The 19,763-nt window shown below is 34.7% G+C and overlaps 2 protein-coding genes across 2 annotated transcripts; one reads left to right on the forward strand and one right to left on the reverse strand.

The window, feature by feature from the left end:
• The first annotated feature begins 244 nt into the window (after positions 1 to 244).
• On the forward strand, positions 245 to 18,773 carry LOC125050775 (conserved oligomeric Golgi complex subunit 4). The gene is made up of 13 exons (XM_047650769.1): positions 245 to 422; positions 570 to 767; positions 889 to 991; positions 1,952 to 2,084; positions 2,341 to 2,461; positions 3,028 to 3,363; positions 4,054 to 4,175; positions 4,868 to 4,981; positions 14,796 to 14,988; positions 15,246 to 15,498; positions 16,714 to 16,877; positions 17,800 to 17,984; positions 18,649 to 18,773. Exons 1-13 carry the CDS (start codon positions 336 to 338, stop codon positions 18,689 to 18,691), a joined length of 2,052 nt encoding a protein of 683 aa, XP_047506725.1. The 5' UTR covers positions 245 to 335; the 3' UTR covers positions 18,692 to 18,773.
• LOC125050774 lies at positions 6,491 to 12,717 on the reverse strand. The gene is made up of 3 exons (XM_047650768.1): positions 12,591 to 12,717; positions 7,588 to 10,327; positions 6,491 to 7,337 (listed from the first exon to the last, which is right to left on the reverse strand). The coding sequence occupies exons 2-3, from the start codon at positions 9,776 to 9,778 to the stop codon at positions 6,931 to 6,933; spliced, it is 2,598 nt and encodes an 865-aa protein (XP_047506724.1). The 5' UTR covers positions 9,779 to 10,327; positions 12,591 to 12,717; the 3' UTR covers positions 6,491 to 6,930.
• Positions 18,774 to 19,763: the final 990 nt, after the last annotated feature.

The raw sequence follows: 19,763 nt of genomic DNA on the forward strand, positions 1-19,763 counted from the left end.
TTGAAAAGGTATTACACATGCCCATGAGTCGCTCTAATATCTTTCTATCTTTCATGGTAGGGTAATTTTAATTAAAATTATATTACTGATATTGAGCACTGATATTTATAATCTACTTTAAAGGGTACCACAGACTTAGACAGAGAGCTTCAGAATATTTTCTCTTCATTCTATGTCAAATTGTCAAATATTAGCCGTAAATAAAATCAGCTGTTTATTTGTTACTCTAAAGTCTAAATTATCAAATTCGGAATCGTGTTTTGCGATTGCTGAGTCTCATTATTTATTTGTTAAATTATTTAGATTATTGAGATTCGATTGTAATAGTAATAAAAATGTCTATAGCTTTATTATTAGAAAAGTATGACGTATCTTCTGAAGATGGTCTTCAAAAAGCACTTAATGAAATAGAGAAAGAAGAGGTTTGTAGTGAACTATCAATTTTCCCGGAATAAACAAATTTGAAAAAGGGTTTATACAACTCTTAAAATTCTGTATATTCACAATAATATAAAAGTGAGTATGATATTCAATAACATTGTAATTGTATATGTAAATTGGTTTTCCAGTCAGACGTAAATGATGCTTTATCAAACGCACTATCTAAAGCTTGTGTTCTTGAGGGAAGGCTTCGAACTACTAGTGAAGCATGTACAAAACTGGGTGAAGTAAAATTTGAAGCTCAGAATGCAGCTGATATGGTAAACAAAACTGCAGCATTAGCGAGAGGTGTTAGCGCTAAAGTGCGCCAGCTAGACTTAGCTAGAGTAAGTTGATTATTACGGATTTCGTTTACTTGGTATTATTTTATCAGTTATATTTATTGAGAGGATGACATAAATACTGTATTACAAGATGATAACCACAAGTATAAATTTATCTTTTTAGTCCCGAGTTGCAGAATGTCAGCAGAGGGTAAATGATTTGATAGATCTAAAAGTATGCAGTGCTGGAGTTGACGCTGCTATTAAAGCACATGATTATGAAACAGGTGAAGTAGATATAAATAATTTTAATGGGTAATCATATAGATACTAAAAAACAAACATGGATGAACCTTGACAGGCTCTTCCCAGTTATTGTATCCTATAAACTTTTCATTTATTTATTCTATTCTTATATATGATAACACTAATACTTGTTAGCTTTATTGGTTGCACTTGTAGTAGATTATATAGTAGACTAGAGGACCCCACAGATGTTGTCCTGCATAATATTTCAAGCGATTAGGATATTATACAAATAAAATAAATAAATCAGTGGTGCTACAACCTCTTTAGGTCTTGGCCTTAGATTTCTGAATCTGTTTCATGATCATTTTTCAATCTAATAGGCAAGTAGGTGATTAACCTCCAGTGCCTGACATACGCCGTCGACTTTTTGGGTCTAAGACATGTCGGTTTACTCACGATGTTTTCCTTCACTATTCGAGCAAATGTTAAATGCGCACATAGAAAGAAAGTCCATTGGTGCACAGCCGGGGATCGAACCTATGACCTCAGGTATGAGAGTCGCACGCTGAAGCCACTACGCCAACATATATTAAACGAAGTACGATAATAACGACTGCAGCGCCATCTGCCGGCTTTGTTTATTAATCTAAACCATCCAGGGGAGACCCAAATACATACAAAAAAAAAACTTTCAAGTCGGTCCAGCCGTTTAATAGGAGTTCAGTGACATACACACGTACAGTAGAATTTTATCTATATAAGCTATCCTATCTTTTAAGTTAGATCAAACTGCACACAGTGTGCTAATTTGATTGAAATCGGTAAGTGAGGAGTCCATAGCGGACAAACAACGTGACGCGTAATTTATATGTACATATTAAGATAGTCTTTTAAATTTTTCATTTAAGTAAAGGGGAAAATCAGTGTTCATATCAAAAGAAATAATCAGTGGAATATACTGAGATAAATGTAGAAATATAATCATTTCATACCTTCAGCTGCTGCACACATCTCAAGGTTCTTAAGTATGGAGCCAGCATCAGTGGCAGCAGCTCGTGCCAGGGGAGATGCAGATGTACGGCAGGATATAACTGCTGCCGCCAATACGTTACGAGATCACCTTATTAAAAAGTAATTTGTTGTATTCGATTTATGAGGTCATCAAAAACATTTTATATTATCATTTAATATCCCTTTGTATACAGGTATATATTTATACCTTGTAGTCAAATTTTAACAATTTTGTGTAATGCATTCATTTGTGTAACTTTGCTTGTGTGTAAAATATTGTACTTTTTATGAAGTTAAATTTTAGGTGTGACTAAAAATGTCTCCTTAATTGGAAAGCACTTGAAATCAATAAAAATAAGGTGAAATATTTTTGTAGGTTTGAGGAAGCAGCGGGAAAGGAAGATGATGTGTCGGTAGAGAAGTTCTTTAAACTCTTCCCTCAGATTGGCTGTGCTGAGTTAGGAGTAGATATGCTGAGCAAGTATTTGGCAACACAGGTGAACAATTGTTTTAACCAATTTAAAAATGTTTGTTGTTTTTGATGTTTGTTTGAAAGTGTATTTGATGTCTCTAGTGGATAGAAATGTCCATGATTTCAATGATAGATAACTAATTAATATACCTCCAAAATGCTCCAAATAATATCACTATGTAACCGACTAGTCCTAAAACTTTTCAGTGGTATTTTAAATTATATTTTTGTATTGGTATATTTCTCTGATATGTATGGATTGCTAACTTATAAGTAGGTAGGTACAATTGGTCTGGTTGGTTATAAGTAGTAGGTTAATGTAAATATATTGAAAAAAAAAACATTTTTTTACCTAATAAAAATCACTTGCTAATGTCATTTAAAACAGTTGTGTAAAGTTTGAAATGAAAAGTAAATAAATACAATTTACATGCGCTTATAAATGGATGCTTAACTAAATTTCCATTTGAATTAAATCTTGTCACTGTGGAATCGAAATATATTAATGGAATAAAACTTGCAAAACATGTAGTACTGGAAAAACAATAATATATTTTTTTTTACTTTGCATTTTTATAATCTAATTTACAGCTAGAAATAAAGCTGCGTCGTTGCAGCGTTGTATCAGGGGGCGGGGGTGAAGCAGCGCACGCCGACGCGTTGACCCGCGTACTAGAAGCGGGCGCGGCCGCTCTCGAACGTATACGTGCGTTAAGTGCGGGTAATGGCCCCACACTACCGGCCGCTTTGAAACGAATTCAACCCCCAATATGTGCTGCTGTACGCACTGTTAGCCGCTCCTTGCTAGCTGCCCGACGATTGCCTGAGCCCAAATCATCGTTGGCCGTCGAACCTGCGCTAAATGAACTAGCGATGGCCCATCAGCGTATCTACCTGTACTTTGCATTTCTAAGAAGACGCATTGATGTAAGTATTCAAACTCGGATCGTTGAGTCGTTAAGATCCGAATAAAAATTTTGTTTAGGGAGCGTTCAAGTATTACGTAACGAATTTTGGAGGGTTAGGGGGGTAAATGTTACGGTGGGGATTGAATTACGCGTTATGGTTAATATTATTTTCGACTTTCCAGTTCTTTTCAGCACATAATGGTAACTTTTAGCTATAAAGAGTCACTGGGTGGTTACGAAACGTTTTACTATTGGGTACAGAAAAACGTTACGATGCGTTACACGGGGGGCGGTCCCAATAATCTCCAAAAATTGTGTGACGTAATACTTGAACTCTCCATTAGAGTGCTCTAATGAAGTTTCTTTTATCACAACTTTTTATTGGGTCTTAAATTTTTTGAATTTAGAATGTAGATAAAATGTAATAATCACCTAAGAGATTTATCACGATCGCTGTATGAAATAGATACCGGCGTACGTAATTAACCTCAGAAAATATCTGATTATGGCTGATGCCGATGACGTTAGTTTTGCTTTTTTTGCTTCCTTGGCAAATAATATAATATTTATACTAAATGAAATTTAAAGACTTAAAAAAATGGAATATTAAAAAAAAATGTCACAATTTGAAGAATAAGCTATGTCATATACAGAAGCGTCGATGTACCATATTCAATGTTGTGTAACCTAGTTTTTGTATGTTGAACAGTTAAGTGCTATGGACGAAACAGCGCGTAACATTTGTGTTGAGTCGGTGGAAAAGATCATAGCTGACAGTGATATGACAAGAACTGCCCAAGACATCTTGAGCCATTATCTTACACTGGAGAGGTATGATCTAATTAATTAAAACTAAATTCAGTGTAATTGCACTCTTTTGTCTCATGTGTGACTAAGGGAGCGTTCAAGTATTACGTCACGCAATTTTTGGAGATTATTGACCCCCCCCCATGTAACTCGCCGTAACGTTATTCAGTAGCCAAGTACAGTACTGTACCCTAGTATAGTAAAATGTTTCGTGACCACCTAGTGACTCTTTAGTTACTATTATGTGGTGTAAGTCGAAAAAAATATTAACCGTAACGCGTAATTTAATCCCCACCCCGCAACGTAACGCTTTACAAAGGGACCCCCCCCCCCCAAAATACGTTACGTAATACTTGAACGTTCACTAAAAGAGATAGAATCATTAACTTAAAAACACCAAGCATGTACCTCAATAACAAATAGACATATACAGAGGCATATTACAAAATCATAAATTAAAAACAAAACAGATCACAGATCCTCTAGGAACACACAAAAATATGAACACACACACAGTTTTTAATAACACATTAAAAACTGTACTCCTTTAACACACAGAGTGCTTTAATACTTAATAACTATTTATAACTAACAGAATTACAAATTATAAATATGTGATCTAATGAGAGATATAAATGATAAATTATTGCAATATTTTGGAAAAGATATTAAATGCAGATACAATATATAAAGACACGGTTCTATTTATTTTCCAGGTATTATTTAGAAGAAAGCGTCAGTAAGGCGCTGAAGCTGTCCACGCCGCAGCCAGGTGTCACGACTTCCAGTTTAGTGGATGATGTCTTCTTTATTGCCAGGAAGGTGATAAGGTCAGTATATTTATATGTTGCTCTATTTTTTTTTCAGATCTAGTTGAAATTTTTTATGCAATTAAAAGCTTAAAAATCTCGAAATACTTATTTTAGACATTAAAATCAATTACGCTCATAATACCACCTACCATTTCCGGTTTGTGTGTCAAAGTCAAATTGACAATTGTCATCCTTCTTTGACTGAACGGAGCTGACGTTTACGGAGCTTCAATGAAAACGTGTCCGTCGTCAAGTAACGTTTCTATCGTCAATACATTTTCTTACCCATTGTCGTTTATTTCTAGTTATCTCATTTTCTACCATTTCTATTAACTCATTCAACAGCAAAATTGATAAATTTTTCAACAAATAATTAAATCGTCGTTTCAGTTGTTTTCGCGAATTCATTTTTCCCACTGACTTCACACACTTGTGCTCATCGTGAGAAACGCACCACTACTACTTACTTCATGTAAAGTGTAAACAGTTAACTACTGACCCTGTGTAAATCAGCTCTAAATATAATATTCGCATGTGCCGGTACTGTGGCTTCACTTTGGCGTTGCCGGCCATTCTTTTGGTACGGTCTTTTCTTGAAGGAGCCTGTCGAATTGGGTTGGAAATATTCTATTGGCGGTACTCAACAAATTGTGCTTTAAAAATGCTCATTAGAGAAATTGTTGCTGACAATAGACGCTTCGTATGTCAGAATTCAGTGGCTCATGTTTACATGATAAGTGTCATTTTCATAATATTTGTTCGTGGGTTAGAGTATGTTTTAAATGATTAATTAATATTAGTTCTATATTATTTATTAATGCTTTATGGCACATACTAGAATTACCACTTCGCTGTGATACAGTTTTTGACTTGGTCTAAGATCCCGCTATACAACGACCTTCACCGAGATGCTTATTTAATGAAACTTATTTTATATTTAATTTAATATGTCAATAAATATAATCCATATGGGTTGCCTAGCAAATTTCAGTCCAGAGTATTTTCATTAATATTTTAAAAAAAAAGTTTCAAAAAAAAAAATTCTGGCAAAAGACTATTCGTCGGTTTCGTAGCTATTTCTAGAATGTCAGGTGGAGTTAAATTTTCATCAGTATCGTCTGTTGCTTGAGATTTTTGCCACTAAAGTTTATCCAACAAAATATTGCTCAAATTCGTATGTACGAAATAGCGCCAAAATGGAATATATTGGCTCGGAACCAGCGCGCTCACCACAGATAATGTGTACTTAAATTGAATTGAAACCTTCTTGGTCGGGACACCATTGTACTTTAGTAATTAAAAAAATATTTTAAAGCATTGTTTTCTTAGGAGAATAATGCTTTAATTTAATTTTTTAATTTTCTTTAAGAAGTATGTAAATAAAATATGCCAACATATGTCTGTATTTCATTTCTTAATTAGAATATTACCGAATGACATTATATAAAATAATTAACTTTACTGGGAGGAAAAGGAAATCCTTGATTAAATTTTGACAAATTTCTTATTGTTTCAAATAAAACATCATTAGATAAACAAGCAACCCTTTATTACATGCAATCCTACAGTTACAGAGTAGAATTATTAAAGTGCGATTAAATGCGTTTAATGCCTAAATAATAACAATATAGAGTACAAACAAGTAAAAGTAAAAAAATCATACAAAAATGCGTACAGAATAAGCATCGTGAAATCTAATCTAAATTAAAAAAAGAAAAATTTGCTGTTTTTTGATACAAACAGCATTGTTATATAAAAAACCGTCATGTTTGGGCGGCAGATAACGATGAAAATGGCCAATTACATGTCACCGGGAATAGGTTTTAACTATAAATTGACTTGAGGAACTGGGTTAGTATTATGTATGGTATCAGAGTGAAAGTAAAATATCAGTCGTATTTGTTACGAGAGGTAATTTTTTTTTATGTATCGGGAGCGTTCTCGAGCCAACTTTGGGCGTTCGTGTTTTATTGTCTGCCAGCAGCTCTAAAGCTACATAGTAAAACGCGACCATTGCTTTCGAGAACAATACAGCTGCCGTTATCATCTGTAAACGAAATTAGCCTCGTGTTGCCTTCTTGTCCAATAGTCACCGTATACTGATCGGCGGATAAACGTATGGTGCTATTGGCCTGGTCCACATATGCTGTTACCGGATCCGTACTATGTTTAAAGATGTGATAAGCAGCAGATATGCGTCCACCAAACCTTATTCTATTTGAACGGATTGCTGCAACCAAATCTGTGTCAGATAGGCCACTTCCCACCGTCTGAACACCGACCATGTCGGTATTTGACACTATGTTGAGTAAATCATTTAACTTTTGCGTCATGGCGCTCGTGTTTTCAAATACTTCACGGGCGGCTTGTTCTCCTGTAAAAAAATATGACTTTAAATTATCACAATATAGTTTATATATAAAACAAACTTTCTCGGACACTACAATAAATTTCTGTAACTCAATGCAGAGTGTATTCTTTATTATTGTAAAGAGCTATTTCAATCAACATTAATTGAAGTATATTATTTGTTTCTACTAATAACTAACTGAAGCAGTAACGAAAGTCACACAACTACACTGCAAATTATATAGGAAATAAAAGTTTAGTAGTATTGTACTTACGTATCCAAATTTTCTTTTTCTTTTGAGCTGGAAGGTCTCTTCTACCTTCGTTAAGGTCTTCAAGGATATTTCCTGCTACGTCTTCGATGTACGTCATCACAAATTCGCTGTAAGCAACCAATTCACTTACATTTCTTGGGTTCTGTTCAGCGACAAACTTCACTAAATCGCTCATGTATAGATGTGCTTTCACTATGTCAACGTCCGCTCTAAATGTATAAAGTCGATCCCTTTCGTGTGGCATCAAATCGCTCTGCACAATATTACGTAAACTAACTTCACTGCTTACGCATCTGGTGGCCCATTCCACACTTTCTCTTCTGTGAACCTCAAACCGTAACCTGAGGTCGCGAACGCATAATTTGACCACATCTGTAGGTAGATTATTAATAGCGCTGCACTGAGTATCAGTTAATCGAGAAATCATACCAAACAATTGCTCACAAGCAGCAGGTTTCAAACTCAGCAATTTTTTAATACTAATTTCCAATTTACCATTTAAAGATATTGTCGAATGCCCACTTTTGCAGATACCTGTGGCTTGACAAGTAGTAAACAAGCCTCGGCTTTGGAGTGTTAACAAATCAGGAACAGACCAATTATTGGTAGTTGTGCCATCAATTCTGCTTAAATGCTCGCCGAAAAAACGGATCATAGAAACTGACAAATCTGGCATTTGATTAATTCGAATTGGTGGAGCACTTCCTAAGACAAGATTACCTCCACTCAAAGTAATGTCACCCCTGTTGCCAAAATTTGTGTCTGCATATCGTTGCCACATATCCAAAACCAGTTCGACTGTGCCCTGTCTATTTAAATTTGTCGCTTCAGATACTCTTTGAAGACCTCTAATGAGGTGCATGTCATCTCTTAAATTATTTCGCAAACTGGCGAAAGCTTCTATTTGTTCTGGGCTCATATTACTTACAGTATCGTAATAATGCATACCATCAATTAAAGCTTGGGAGTATTCTTGAATTGATACTTGGGATTGAGAAGCGGCAATAAACTGACGAAGAAGACTGGCATCGTTCTGAACTCTGCCTCTCACTTCATTTAATTCGCGTTGCACCTCAGGACTAAGTTCCCTGTTAATATTGTTAAAGGCCTGTATTTCTGCTTCTCTGATTAAGGTACCTGCTGTTTTGTATGTAAACACACCTTTTGTCCAAAAAGCGACAGAAGCTAAATGCATCAGAACATCGACGGCTGACAACTCATCATAATGCTGTATTAAATAAAGGCTATTATTTATAATTGCTAACGTGCTTAGTGTTAGGGTTGTCCCATTAGCAATATTTGTGAAAAGTCTTAAAGCATTTGATACCTCTGTGCCGCGCGCCGCCAGTGATGTAAGTCTCATCGTAGCGCCCATAGCACCAAAACTAGCTATATTGGCGGCAATACCTAACCATAACATTCTTGATTCGGAGTTAGTGAAAGGGTTAACAGATTCTCCATGGCTGGCTCTATCATATAGTGTATTGGATGCTCGGGCGGAACCCCAAACTGCGCTAGCTACTCCAGCTACTACAAAAGGAGCTGCTAAACCACCTGATGCAAATAACAGACCCACGCCGGAAGAAATCCCGGCGACTGCACTGACAGTATCAACAACCCTCGCTGTCTTAGGTCCTACTCTTGCTGGCGGAGTGTCCGCTGAGTAGACATGAGAATATATGTATCCAGGTCGGAGTTTCAGTGTAAGATCAGCTGGATACGCCATTCTACAAGGAGGAAATTTGTTATTATCGTACCAATCACTGACGCTGTCGTAGTACCTTCCAGTATTGTCAACATAGTACTTTTTTGAATCACGATATCTGTGAACTCTGAATATGGGTAGTTCGTATAATTTTCCTTTGAAATACAGTTCAATAGGTAATACGGTTACATAATTCTTATCATCTCCGTCGCAACAACTGCGAATTGTTTCAGCAACGGCGTTTATAGCTTCTAAGGATTTTCCTTTGAAGAAAACTAGTTGCCCGTTAAGTGCTTGCTCTAATTCATTCTGAGACCATTCTGCTGGATTGCAAATAGGCAAACCCATAGCCATACCTATTGTGTTAAGTAGCTCTGACCCTCCTAGAAATTGTGGAATATCGCCTTGGAGTTCTCCACCTCTGTTAAGATATTTATCAATATTGTCTATAGCCTTTGTAATCCAATTATCTTCATCGACCTCCATTTTATATCACAATTATTCTATCTTTCAAATAGATTAAAACCACCACCAATGTTCTTGAAGCAAACCAGAAGGCTTATTCCGGAAGTCAGGGCGATGTCCAGTTTCCACCCAAATCTTTAGGCACCTGTCGAGTTCGACAACTTCTTCTTCGTTTATGTTTTCTAAAACTTTGTCAAATTGTGGACTAATGCCAGAGAAACCTTTTATTAGCACATCTATTCCAGAACGTACTTTGCAAATATCGTCTGCTGAGCAGGTTAAATCCAAGTTGATGCGAAAGTTCGGGTAAAGACTAATAACAGATTCCAGCCAGACTTTATTGGCTGTTACCTTAGAACAGATTTCAGATACGTTAGATTGATCTTTAATTTTTGGATAGCGCCATTCAATACTCTGACCCACTTCAAATAAAGTTTTGAATATTTCTTCTCCGGTCAAGAACCACAATTGTTTTTCCCTTCCCCGAAGTTCTTTAGGTTCCCTTTCAAAATTTATAAGCAATTGCTTTATTTTCGGCAGGTGTTTCCTGCACATATCTGTTCCCATCACCTGTAACCAAACCGTGTGAAATTAATTTCTAGAAGATATTTATAAATTTTTATGAATTATTGCTTAGTAAATAAAAGTCATAAAATCATGCGTTTGAAGGAGTTGGTCCACTTAACAGCTTAGCTCTCATAATTATTGATAAGGATAACCGACGAGATAAGAAAGTTGGCTCTAAGGCAATCCCTTACTCGTGTTGATTATGGATATAAATATATAACCTTATCATAAAGATTCCAAGGTTACAAATAACGAAAATGCATATTGTCAATATATTATATCGCAAACCGGCAAGAGGCTCATAAACCACATCGAACTAACATAACAAATTCTTTCCCTAAAAGGATCGTCACATAGAAACTGGAGTTGGCAATTTTGTATCGAATTCATAATCAACTAATCAATTTTATTGATATACAATTAATATAATTTAATTACATAGTAGGTTTAATGACTAACTAGACCTAAATAGATTTCATTATCATAAGTGAGTTGTGATAAAGTAAGTATCTGTTTATAAATAATACTAGGCTATAGAATATTGAATTGTAAATTGCAAGCTCATAATTTAACCGTGAAATCAATTAGATTAAAGTTAAATAGCTAGGTAAGTTTTTTTTATTTAGTGTTTTGTTTTTATCGTAACGCCTGATACAAACGGACTAAGTATGAAAAATTTGCAAGTACGTGCGTGATTATTTTTCCGACCCAAATATCGACCAATAGAATTGCACCATTCGACGTCACGTGGTACAACCTACATGGTATTATACTGATATTTTTTTGAAAATTTTCTCTGGTAGTTGCTTCAAGAAAAGTATTAAGTAGTTGTTTTATTCATTATGAAATTCTTATTTGTTAACTGTACATTTCGTCTCATGGTGCAATTCTATTGGCCGACATTTGGGTCGGAAAAATAATCCCCCGAATACCACACGAGCTTCAAAATTATCGGGTATATCCCGATAGGTTCGTTGCAAACAAATGAAGGAGTCAAGTTTTTGAAAAACTTGACGACTATATTTGTTTGCAGGGAACCTTGAGGGAAGGAGGAAGGGAGGGAAGCTCTTGTGGTATTATAAGTGAAAATTTATATATGATTAATAATCGGTTTCCTTTAAAAGTTTAAGTTTGATTTTTTTATAAATCTACGACAGTTACCATTTGTATGTTCATCATTGGTTTTAAAATAATTCTTTGTTTTCGAAGGTGTTACAAATTAATTATCATCAACATAAATACGAATTTATATTTTTTTTAAATTTGAACATGACGTGAGATATCATAAACTCAACATAACAATGATCAAATCACACGCAAATTTATGATGTGCAAGACAGGTTACATAACGCGAGTGAAACCACGAGGAACGACTAGTTGTATATAATATATGTTAAAGATAAACGCGTATGGTAAAAAGCTGTAATTTAATATAAATTCTCAAAGTAATATATATTTATATTACCTAAACTTTGTTTTGCCTTATACATTTTCAAACGGATTAGAGGTAGAAAATACGGTTATTTATTTGTATTAATCTAAAAAAATCTATCCTATTCTCAGCCCTACCGATATACATATACCACTTGGTTACAAACACTGCTATACGAAAATTGTATATACATTACGTATATTAAGTAGAAAAAAAATTAAACATTCTAGGAATGCTAAAAGATTTCTAAAAATAAACACCCTCAAACGTTACAATGTAGTGTTTATATCATAAAGCACCTACTAACATCTAATTTAGCAATGTTTAAACAACGCTCACGTACCGGCCGGCTGCGCCATTATACCTACGTCAAAGATTAAACAATGTGTTACTAAAATTTTGTTCAATTGATTTTAATTAATATTTACGCTAAATTGTATCAAAATATAAATTTTGGTTCAAACCCTAAGCTATAACACAGCCCTGGCGGCTTATACTTGGTCGAAAGTCGGTTCCCTAGGAATAGATGAATATGGCCTCACAAAAAGACAATAAAACAGACTGAAAAATGTGTCTGCCTCAACAAAAACGTTACAAGCCAGCTTTAATTAAAATATAAATAAAAAAAAATATCAATTTCATTTTACCAGAATTATTCGCTCGACTATTTTTATAACTGTCTTTATAGATTTTGATTAAATTGAATTCATGTTGTGATAGCTTTTATAAATAACATGGCATACGTGAGAACGCGTCTTTGGATAATTCAACATAAATATTATGATTTATCATTATTGCATTTCTTTTGTAATAAAATTGGAGATATCAACTTACCTAAAGTTTGAAATCTTGCTTTCAATTAAAAATTAGTTTAATTGAAAAAACAACTAAACACAAGCGCACGCGCTGATTCCTAAACTGGAACTAGCGTTGCGGTTTCGCATTCGCTGTTTTCATTATCGTTTACTCGGTTCAAAACTTATGCTTATGAATCACGACTCCATGTACTACACTGGCCATGTAAATTCGCATCTGTCATTGAAATAACCTTGAGACTAATACATAACAGATAAAGCTGAATTTAAAGTTACTATAAGAAGTATTTTAGTCAATTTATATCTTATTTGCCTTACGCTGAATTTGACTTAAGATTATATAATTATATATGGGTTTGGCAAGAATTTTTTGTAATCGCATTATATTGCCTACAGCTGATAAAGCTGCGAGTATGCACTTATACTACGTATATATTTATCTTATGATAAATTATGTCTGATAATGAAATTATGAACTTTACAAACAAAATATGCCTTTGTGTTCAACTATACAGTATTAAATAATCTCTTATACAAAATAAATTTTATAATAACGGCAAAAGACACGATCCTAATTTACGTTCGGTTTAATGTAAGGTCTTATTGAATGGTGCTTTGACTCTTTTGGTCAAAAAAATATATAATTTCACTCCCTTGTTTTGTATGAATGTAAGGAAGTTATAACAGATTGGCTAAAAACTTTAACATATGAGGTAACTGAGCACATTTTAGTACGAATTCGCTAGTTTGAGACATACATACATAATTATATACTTAACAACAAGCATACACTCACTCACTCACACACACACAGCACACACACACGTGCGCACACACACACAGCACACACACACGTGCGCACACACACAACACGCATGCATAGAATAGGTTCATAGAATCGTCAGAGAAACTATGAGAATTACATGTCATTTTATTTAATTTTTTACCGGCTTTGCTTCTTAGCTGGGTTTTGTTTTGTATTCTTTCCTAACAACTGTCTCAATATTGTATAAATAAGGGAAGTAGCGAGCCAACCCCAACACAAGTGTCTCTGACTACTTACGGGGGCTGTCTCAACTCATGTATTTAATGTAAAATTTGAGATACATACATTTTCAACATTTCAACATTTTATCGCATCTTAAACACATTTTGTCAGAAATGGTACTTCAGTTAAAAGCGTCTGACTTGAATTATTTAGTTTATGAAATAGGTGGAAGTCTATATATAGTCTGTCTTTAAGAGTATTAATAATATTTATCTGATAATAATTATGATTATTGTCCACGCATGTGTTGTGTCTTCTATTTTATTTTCTCTATGTTAGAATGCCTCAGAAGAACTAGTGTTTTAATTGGCAAAATTGGCTACTCATTTGATGTAAAATAAATTATATTTATCTAATCTCAGATATGCAAATGCCTATTTATTAATTATTACAACTGTTAATACATTACATATTAATATAACATATACAGTTAACAAAAAATATTTTAATATTAACAAAAAGGAGACAACCTTATCGCTAACAAGCGATCTCTTCTAAGCAACAAAAGTAAGGAAAAGGAAATAGTATAGTATGTGCGCTGTAGCATGGTGCGGGTGAGATTTGCTTAATTTTTCGTTTCACTCTTGAAAGATGCCGTATTTACAAATTTTGACTTAGTTTTTCAGCTGTACCAAATTCGTAATATATTAAATCATTATTAACTGTAGTAACTTAAATTTAACCCAGCCAGAATGTTCTAGTCTACAAATAAAATCAAATGGAAAGAAAAATTAAACTGTCACCCGCACCATGCTACAGCGCACGTAGTATAGGGTAAAGTGCAAAAACATTAATAAAAACAAAATTACAGATAACAATGTAGACTTATATAGTTACAGAACTAACATCTTAGTAGTAAAAGTACTGAAAGCTAATTTTAAGAATCAACCACAATTAATGGTTCCAAAATACAATAGGAATAATATATTTATTTTATAATTATGAAAGGATATTGTTAAGACTTTTAGATAATTTTATTCCAAGAGGTCATTCTTATGAGGGTAAGGCTCTCACATAAAAACAAACGACTGTAATATCCCCAAAACATTCTAAATGTGTTGTCAAATAAGCGACGAATGTTGAATGTTGGATTGCACGAAGTTTATTAGATATGTTAGGATTGAAACTTGGTCCCATTTATATTTCAATATGTACCTAAAGTTTTATCTAACACAGACGTGCCGTATCAACGAGTAGTGTGGAAGGTGTGTGTTGCGTGGTTAACGAGACGGGGGCTCAGCTGGAACGCGCTGCAGCCGCGCTTCGCCGCCGTTTAGCCGCGCCGCCGCCGGACCCGTTGCCGTTCCCGTCGCCGCGTCGTAACGCAGCGCACGGAATCGTCGCCGCCGACACGGACCCGCTGTACTTTGTTAGTATAAGCATTTATAGTCTGTATTGATTTTATAATTTTTATTTTTGACCTTCTTTTTTTAAATACCATCCAAATAATGTATTTAATTTTCAATAGTGTTCATATTATTTCTATAATCCATCTAGACAGAAATGGCATTAAATATGGTAGGTACAGGGGAAGCGATAAGCTATCAGTATACTCGGTAATTAATACATTCTTGCATTATAAATGGCAAATATAAGAGGTTCTGTAGCTTTAAATTAATTGCTCAGGCGCACATGACGGAAGCGGAACAAGGAGCGGAGTGGGCGGAGCGATTGGCGGGCGACGCTTGTGTTCTTGGCGAGCCGCTGTGCCGTGCCGCCGCCGAACACGATAAGCTGCGCTCATGCGCCGCGGGTTACGCTGCCGCCGCTGCTGCTTTTCGCGCGGCTGCCGCTCATGCCCGCGCAGCTTTAAGAGCCGCATTGCAGCATACAACGGCACTGTGGGCGCATCATCTTGTCGACCCCGCAATCGATATTGGTATGCTATCCTTTTCTATCTCAAGTGGGCCTGCTTGGCACAATTGTGTGTCTCTTTCTTTGACTGTATTTAATTGATAACGCTAGGTGTGGTCTGTTACTGGCAATACGCAAATAACACGAGTACCGATAAAGAATACAGTTAACCATATCAGTGATTTACATTACATAATACATAAAATACTCCTTAGAAACATATAAAATATGAACACAACTATATTCTGATGCTGGTTACACACATGCCACCATCTAATTAATATTGCTGTACAAAATCTTCTTATTAGATAGACCGTAGTTTCCAGATATAATAACGATGTACTCCAATAAATTCTTTAGTTTAATTAAAATTGTTACGGTTTGCAAGTTTTTATTATTTAAATCAAGACTCTCACACAATTCTCAATCATATTATCGTATCATATTGTCCAAATCGAGCTGGACCGATAGTCGAACAGTTGCGTTAGGGAATAGGTTATTTGTGTGATTGGTGTTTCATTAGTCTTATAGTAAAGTGAATTCTACCTATGAAACTGAATATATGTTAACGTAAAATTGTAAATACCGTTAGATTGTAATCTATCTCGCGAGATTATAAACTGTCGAAAGATTGTGAACTCAAGGTACTGCTTACAATTTAACGTATTAAAGAAAAAACTGTTTAACCGGATTGAAGTTATGTATTATTATAAATCAGCGCGCGAGGTGCGTACCGTTTCACAATTTGACGATTTCACTTCGATAGATTATAAATTATAATCTACCGAATAATAATACGTTAAATAGTAAGCAGTACGTTGAGTTCACAATTTTTCGACAGTTTACAATCTCGCGAGACAGATTACAATCTAACGGTTTTTACAATTTTACGTTGACATATATATTACAAAATGTATAGACCAAATCTTAAAATACTTATGCTTTGGGCAGTGTTCAGTGTTTATAGTGACTCTGAGTAATCAGATCATTACGAACTAAATGTGCGATGGTGTCTGGATTTGTCTGAACGTATACTAAATATTTTGTATTTTATTGTTATCTTCTTCTCAAGAACGTGAGAGTCATATAAACAGCTGGTTGCAAAATAAATAAAAGTCAATTTAAATTTCGACTTGCTTTATTATAAAAACCTTGAAAATCAAAAACAATATACTATACTATTCTATCTTAGATACTTACTATGTATATATACTAAATGTTTTTATTATTATATATGTAGAAGAAGCAGAGGAAGAAGCAAACGCATTGCCCGCGGCATTGGACGTGCTAGCTGAGGAAGCTCGTGCGCAGTTGCCCGCCGCTGCTGACGAACTGCTCGCGGAACTGCTCACTGACTTGTTGAATAGAGCCCAGAAAAATTTGCTCGCAAATAATTATAATAGGGTAAGGTTGCTTTGGTCTTATGGTGTAAGCGTGGCTCTCACGATTCTATGCGTTCCAACTGTGAAACATTTTACTTTCAGTGTGTTTTAACCTTAGGGTAAACAAAAATCGTATAACCTGAATGTCTTAAGCTAAAAATCGAGATGAGTGAGACACAGTATGTCTATTTGATCAAAGGAACAACAGGCGTTTTTAACAACAGGTCAATTGGGCTGCTAGCTAGCTTTATGTATTTAAATTTATAAGCCTTTCTATTTCGAGGAAAATCACGAAATTTCCAGCCTTCTTGTAGTAGTTGTTTCAGGTTCGTTTTTCTATATACCACTAATCGAAATCAACAATAAATAATCACAGACACCAAACGTGTACAATTTTTTATTATTTTATTTATGCTCTCAAACATCACACATATTAATAAGGCCAAACAAACACTTATTAATAAATAAAATAGGCTAGCTAAAGGATATACGTGTGTAAAAATGATATGAGAACTGAAGAAATCAGGTGCAGGGGCTAACCAGATCAGGCAACTTCCTCACAATTGAATATCGCAGCACAAAAGCCGAGGGGACTTTTTGTTGGGTCCGCCAAGCGTCCACAAATAATTAAAATTTATTTAGGAACCTAAACAAAATAAATTGAAGTGCATTCTTATGGAATTTGTCTGAAAAATCAATATTTTTAAGGTTTGGTTTAAAATGTTTGCAGCTTAGCAAGACTACGTAGTCTTTGTCAACCCCAAAGTGTTGGTGGGGCCTGTTAGTAAAGAGTTTGTTATTGATTCTTTTTTTTCGCCTATCCTGTCATATTAAAATAGTTATTTTTCTTTACGTTTTTATATAACTCGAGTCCTTTTCAATGTACCTAGTGAGACGTTGAAACTTGTCATAAATTGGCGTTATTAAAAGAGTTTGTGTGGTAGGAAAGCGGCGTTTGTGTGGAGCGGCGTTGCCGTCGCGTGTGCGCATGGGCGGGCAGCAACGCGGGCTCTGCCCGTGAGCAAGCCGCCCGTTTGGCGGCACTAGCGGGACTTCTCGCCGCCGATCGGCCTACAGCCCCGTCCGCGCCATTACCACCTGCCTTGGTCCGCCAAGTTCTTGCTGCCAGGTAACTGATACTAAAGTATATATTATTTAACAAATGTAACAAAATATTGTAAACCTATTTTAAAAGAGTAAGTGTGGAGTTTCTTGCCCATTCTTCTCCACACGAAACTACCTTTTGGAAGGGGCAACTAGAATCTTCTTTATATATATATATTTTTTTTTTTTTGACGTTCAAAAGTGCCATTTTAGATGGTCTAATTGAAATAAATGATTTGACTTTGACTTTTGTGAATTGTCACTTGATATCTTTCAAACCTCTTTAGTGAATATCTCCTCCAGACGTGGACGTCAAATTTTTTTTTAAATACTGAAGTTTATAAGTGTATGTTTATTATGAATAAATGAATTTTGATTTTTCCTTAACACTGTAAAAAAAATCTATACTTTTTGTCTTGTCTAAATTACTTTGGTCTATGTCGGTTGTAATTATGATCAATTAATATTTTAACAATTATAATAAACAACAATCAATTCATAATTTTTAAATTTCGAGACCATATTTTTACTAGTAATAACAATTTTAATATCATGACAGAAGAATATTGCTTGCTGAAAAGTTTTCACGGTTGATTGACATAAAAAATTCTTTATTTTTATTTCTTTGTAATCTTGATTTATTATACTTTGTAGTAAGATTTGTATGTATAAAATCATGTTTTTTTCAGAACTGACTTCAAGCTTGAAGATATAAAGCGCCTGAAATTATAGGTGTTAAGATGTACATTCCATGTATATTTTAAGTTAATATTGTTCTAAAATTATTTTATTAATAAAATATATTATATACTAATAAGTCTTTTAGTTAGTCATTCTATATTCAAAATAGACACGTAATAATAGAGAATTAAACAACACGAATAGAACTTTAACAAAAGTGGAATATTTTTTTAAATAAAGCCTAAGCGACGAATCATGAAAACTACGAATTTAATTATTTTATATTCAAATAGTAGGTATTCGTATTTTTTCAATTTCTGTGGCACCATCTGATGTGCAATAATCTAATTAAATCATGGGTTAAAACTTAAAGCCACGATCTACTTAGTAGCCAAAGTAGGTACCTACTGTTTACCAGTAGTAGATATAACTACGGAAAAGCGAGATAATTTTTGGCATGAAACTCTTCTAACAGGCGAACCTCTACTTTATGTGTTAATGACAATAACTTTCGTTTCCGATATCAATATTTAATAAATTACTAGCGGACCGACAGACGTTGTCCTGCATGATATTTCAATGATATTTAGGATATAAAACAAAGTATGAAAGTACCGACTGCAGCGCCATCTGCCGGGCTGATTTGTGAATCTAAACCATCCAGGGCTCCACCCAAACGCATACAAACAGTTCAGTAATCAGGAGTTCAGTGACATACACATGTACAGTAGAGTTATATATTTTTGTAAGCTATACTATCTTTTAAGTAAGATCAGACTGCACACGGTTTGCAAATTTGATTGAAATCGGTTAAGTAGCGGACAAAAACCGTGACACGTAATTTATATATATTAAGAAAACCCATATATTGCTCTGAGATTATCTATTTATGAAACTAGGGACTACATTAGTACTGGAGATTACCAGATACACACGGGTAGGTTGGCTGACAACTTGCAGTCAGGTTTCAAACACTGAACCACTAGTCGAACACTAGATAATCCAGATCTCATATTCCTATATCACCTTTTGTGACGTTGTGTTCATTTACTATTAACTAGCGACCACTAGCTCAATCATATTATATCTCATCGTTAAGACAGGTAGAAACGTTTTCGTTCGT

The sequence above is a fragment of the Pieris napi genome, chromosome 7, assembly GCF_905475465.1.
Source record: "Pieris napi chromosome 7, ilPieNapi1.2, whole genome shotgun sequence".
Taxonomy (NCBI): domain Eukaryota; kingdom Metazoa; phylum Arthropoda; class Insecta; order Lepidoptera; family Pieridae; genus Pieris; species Pieris napi.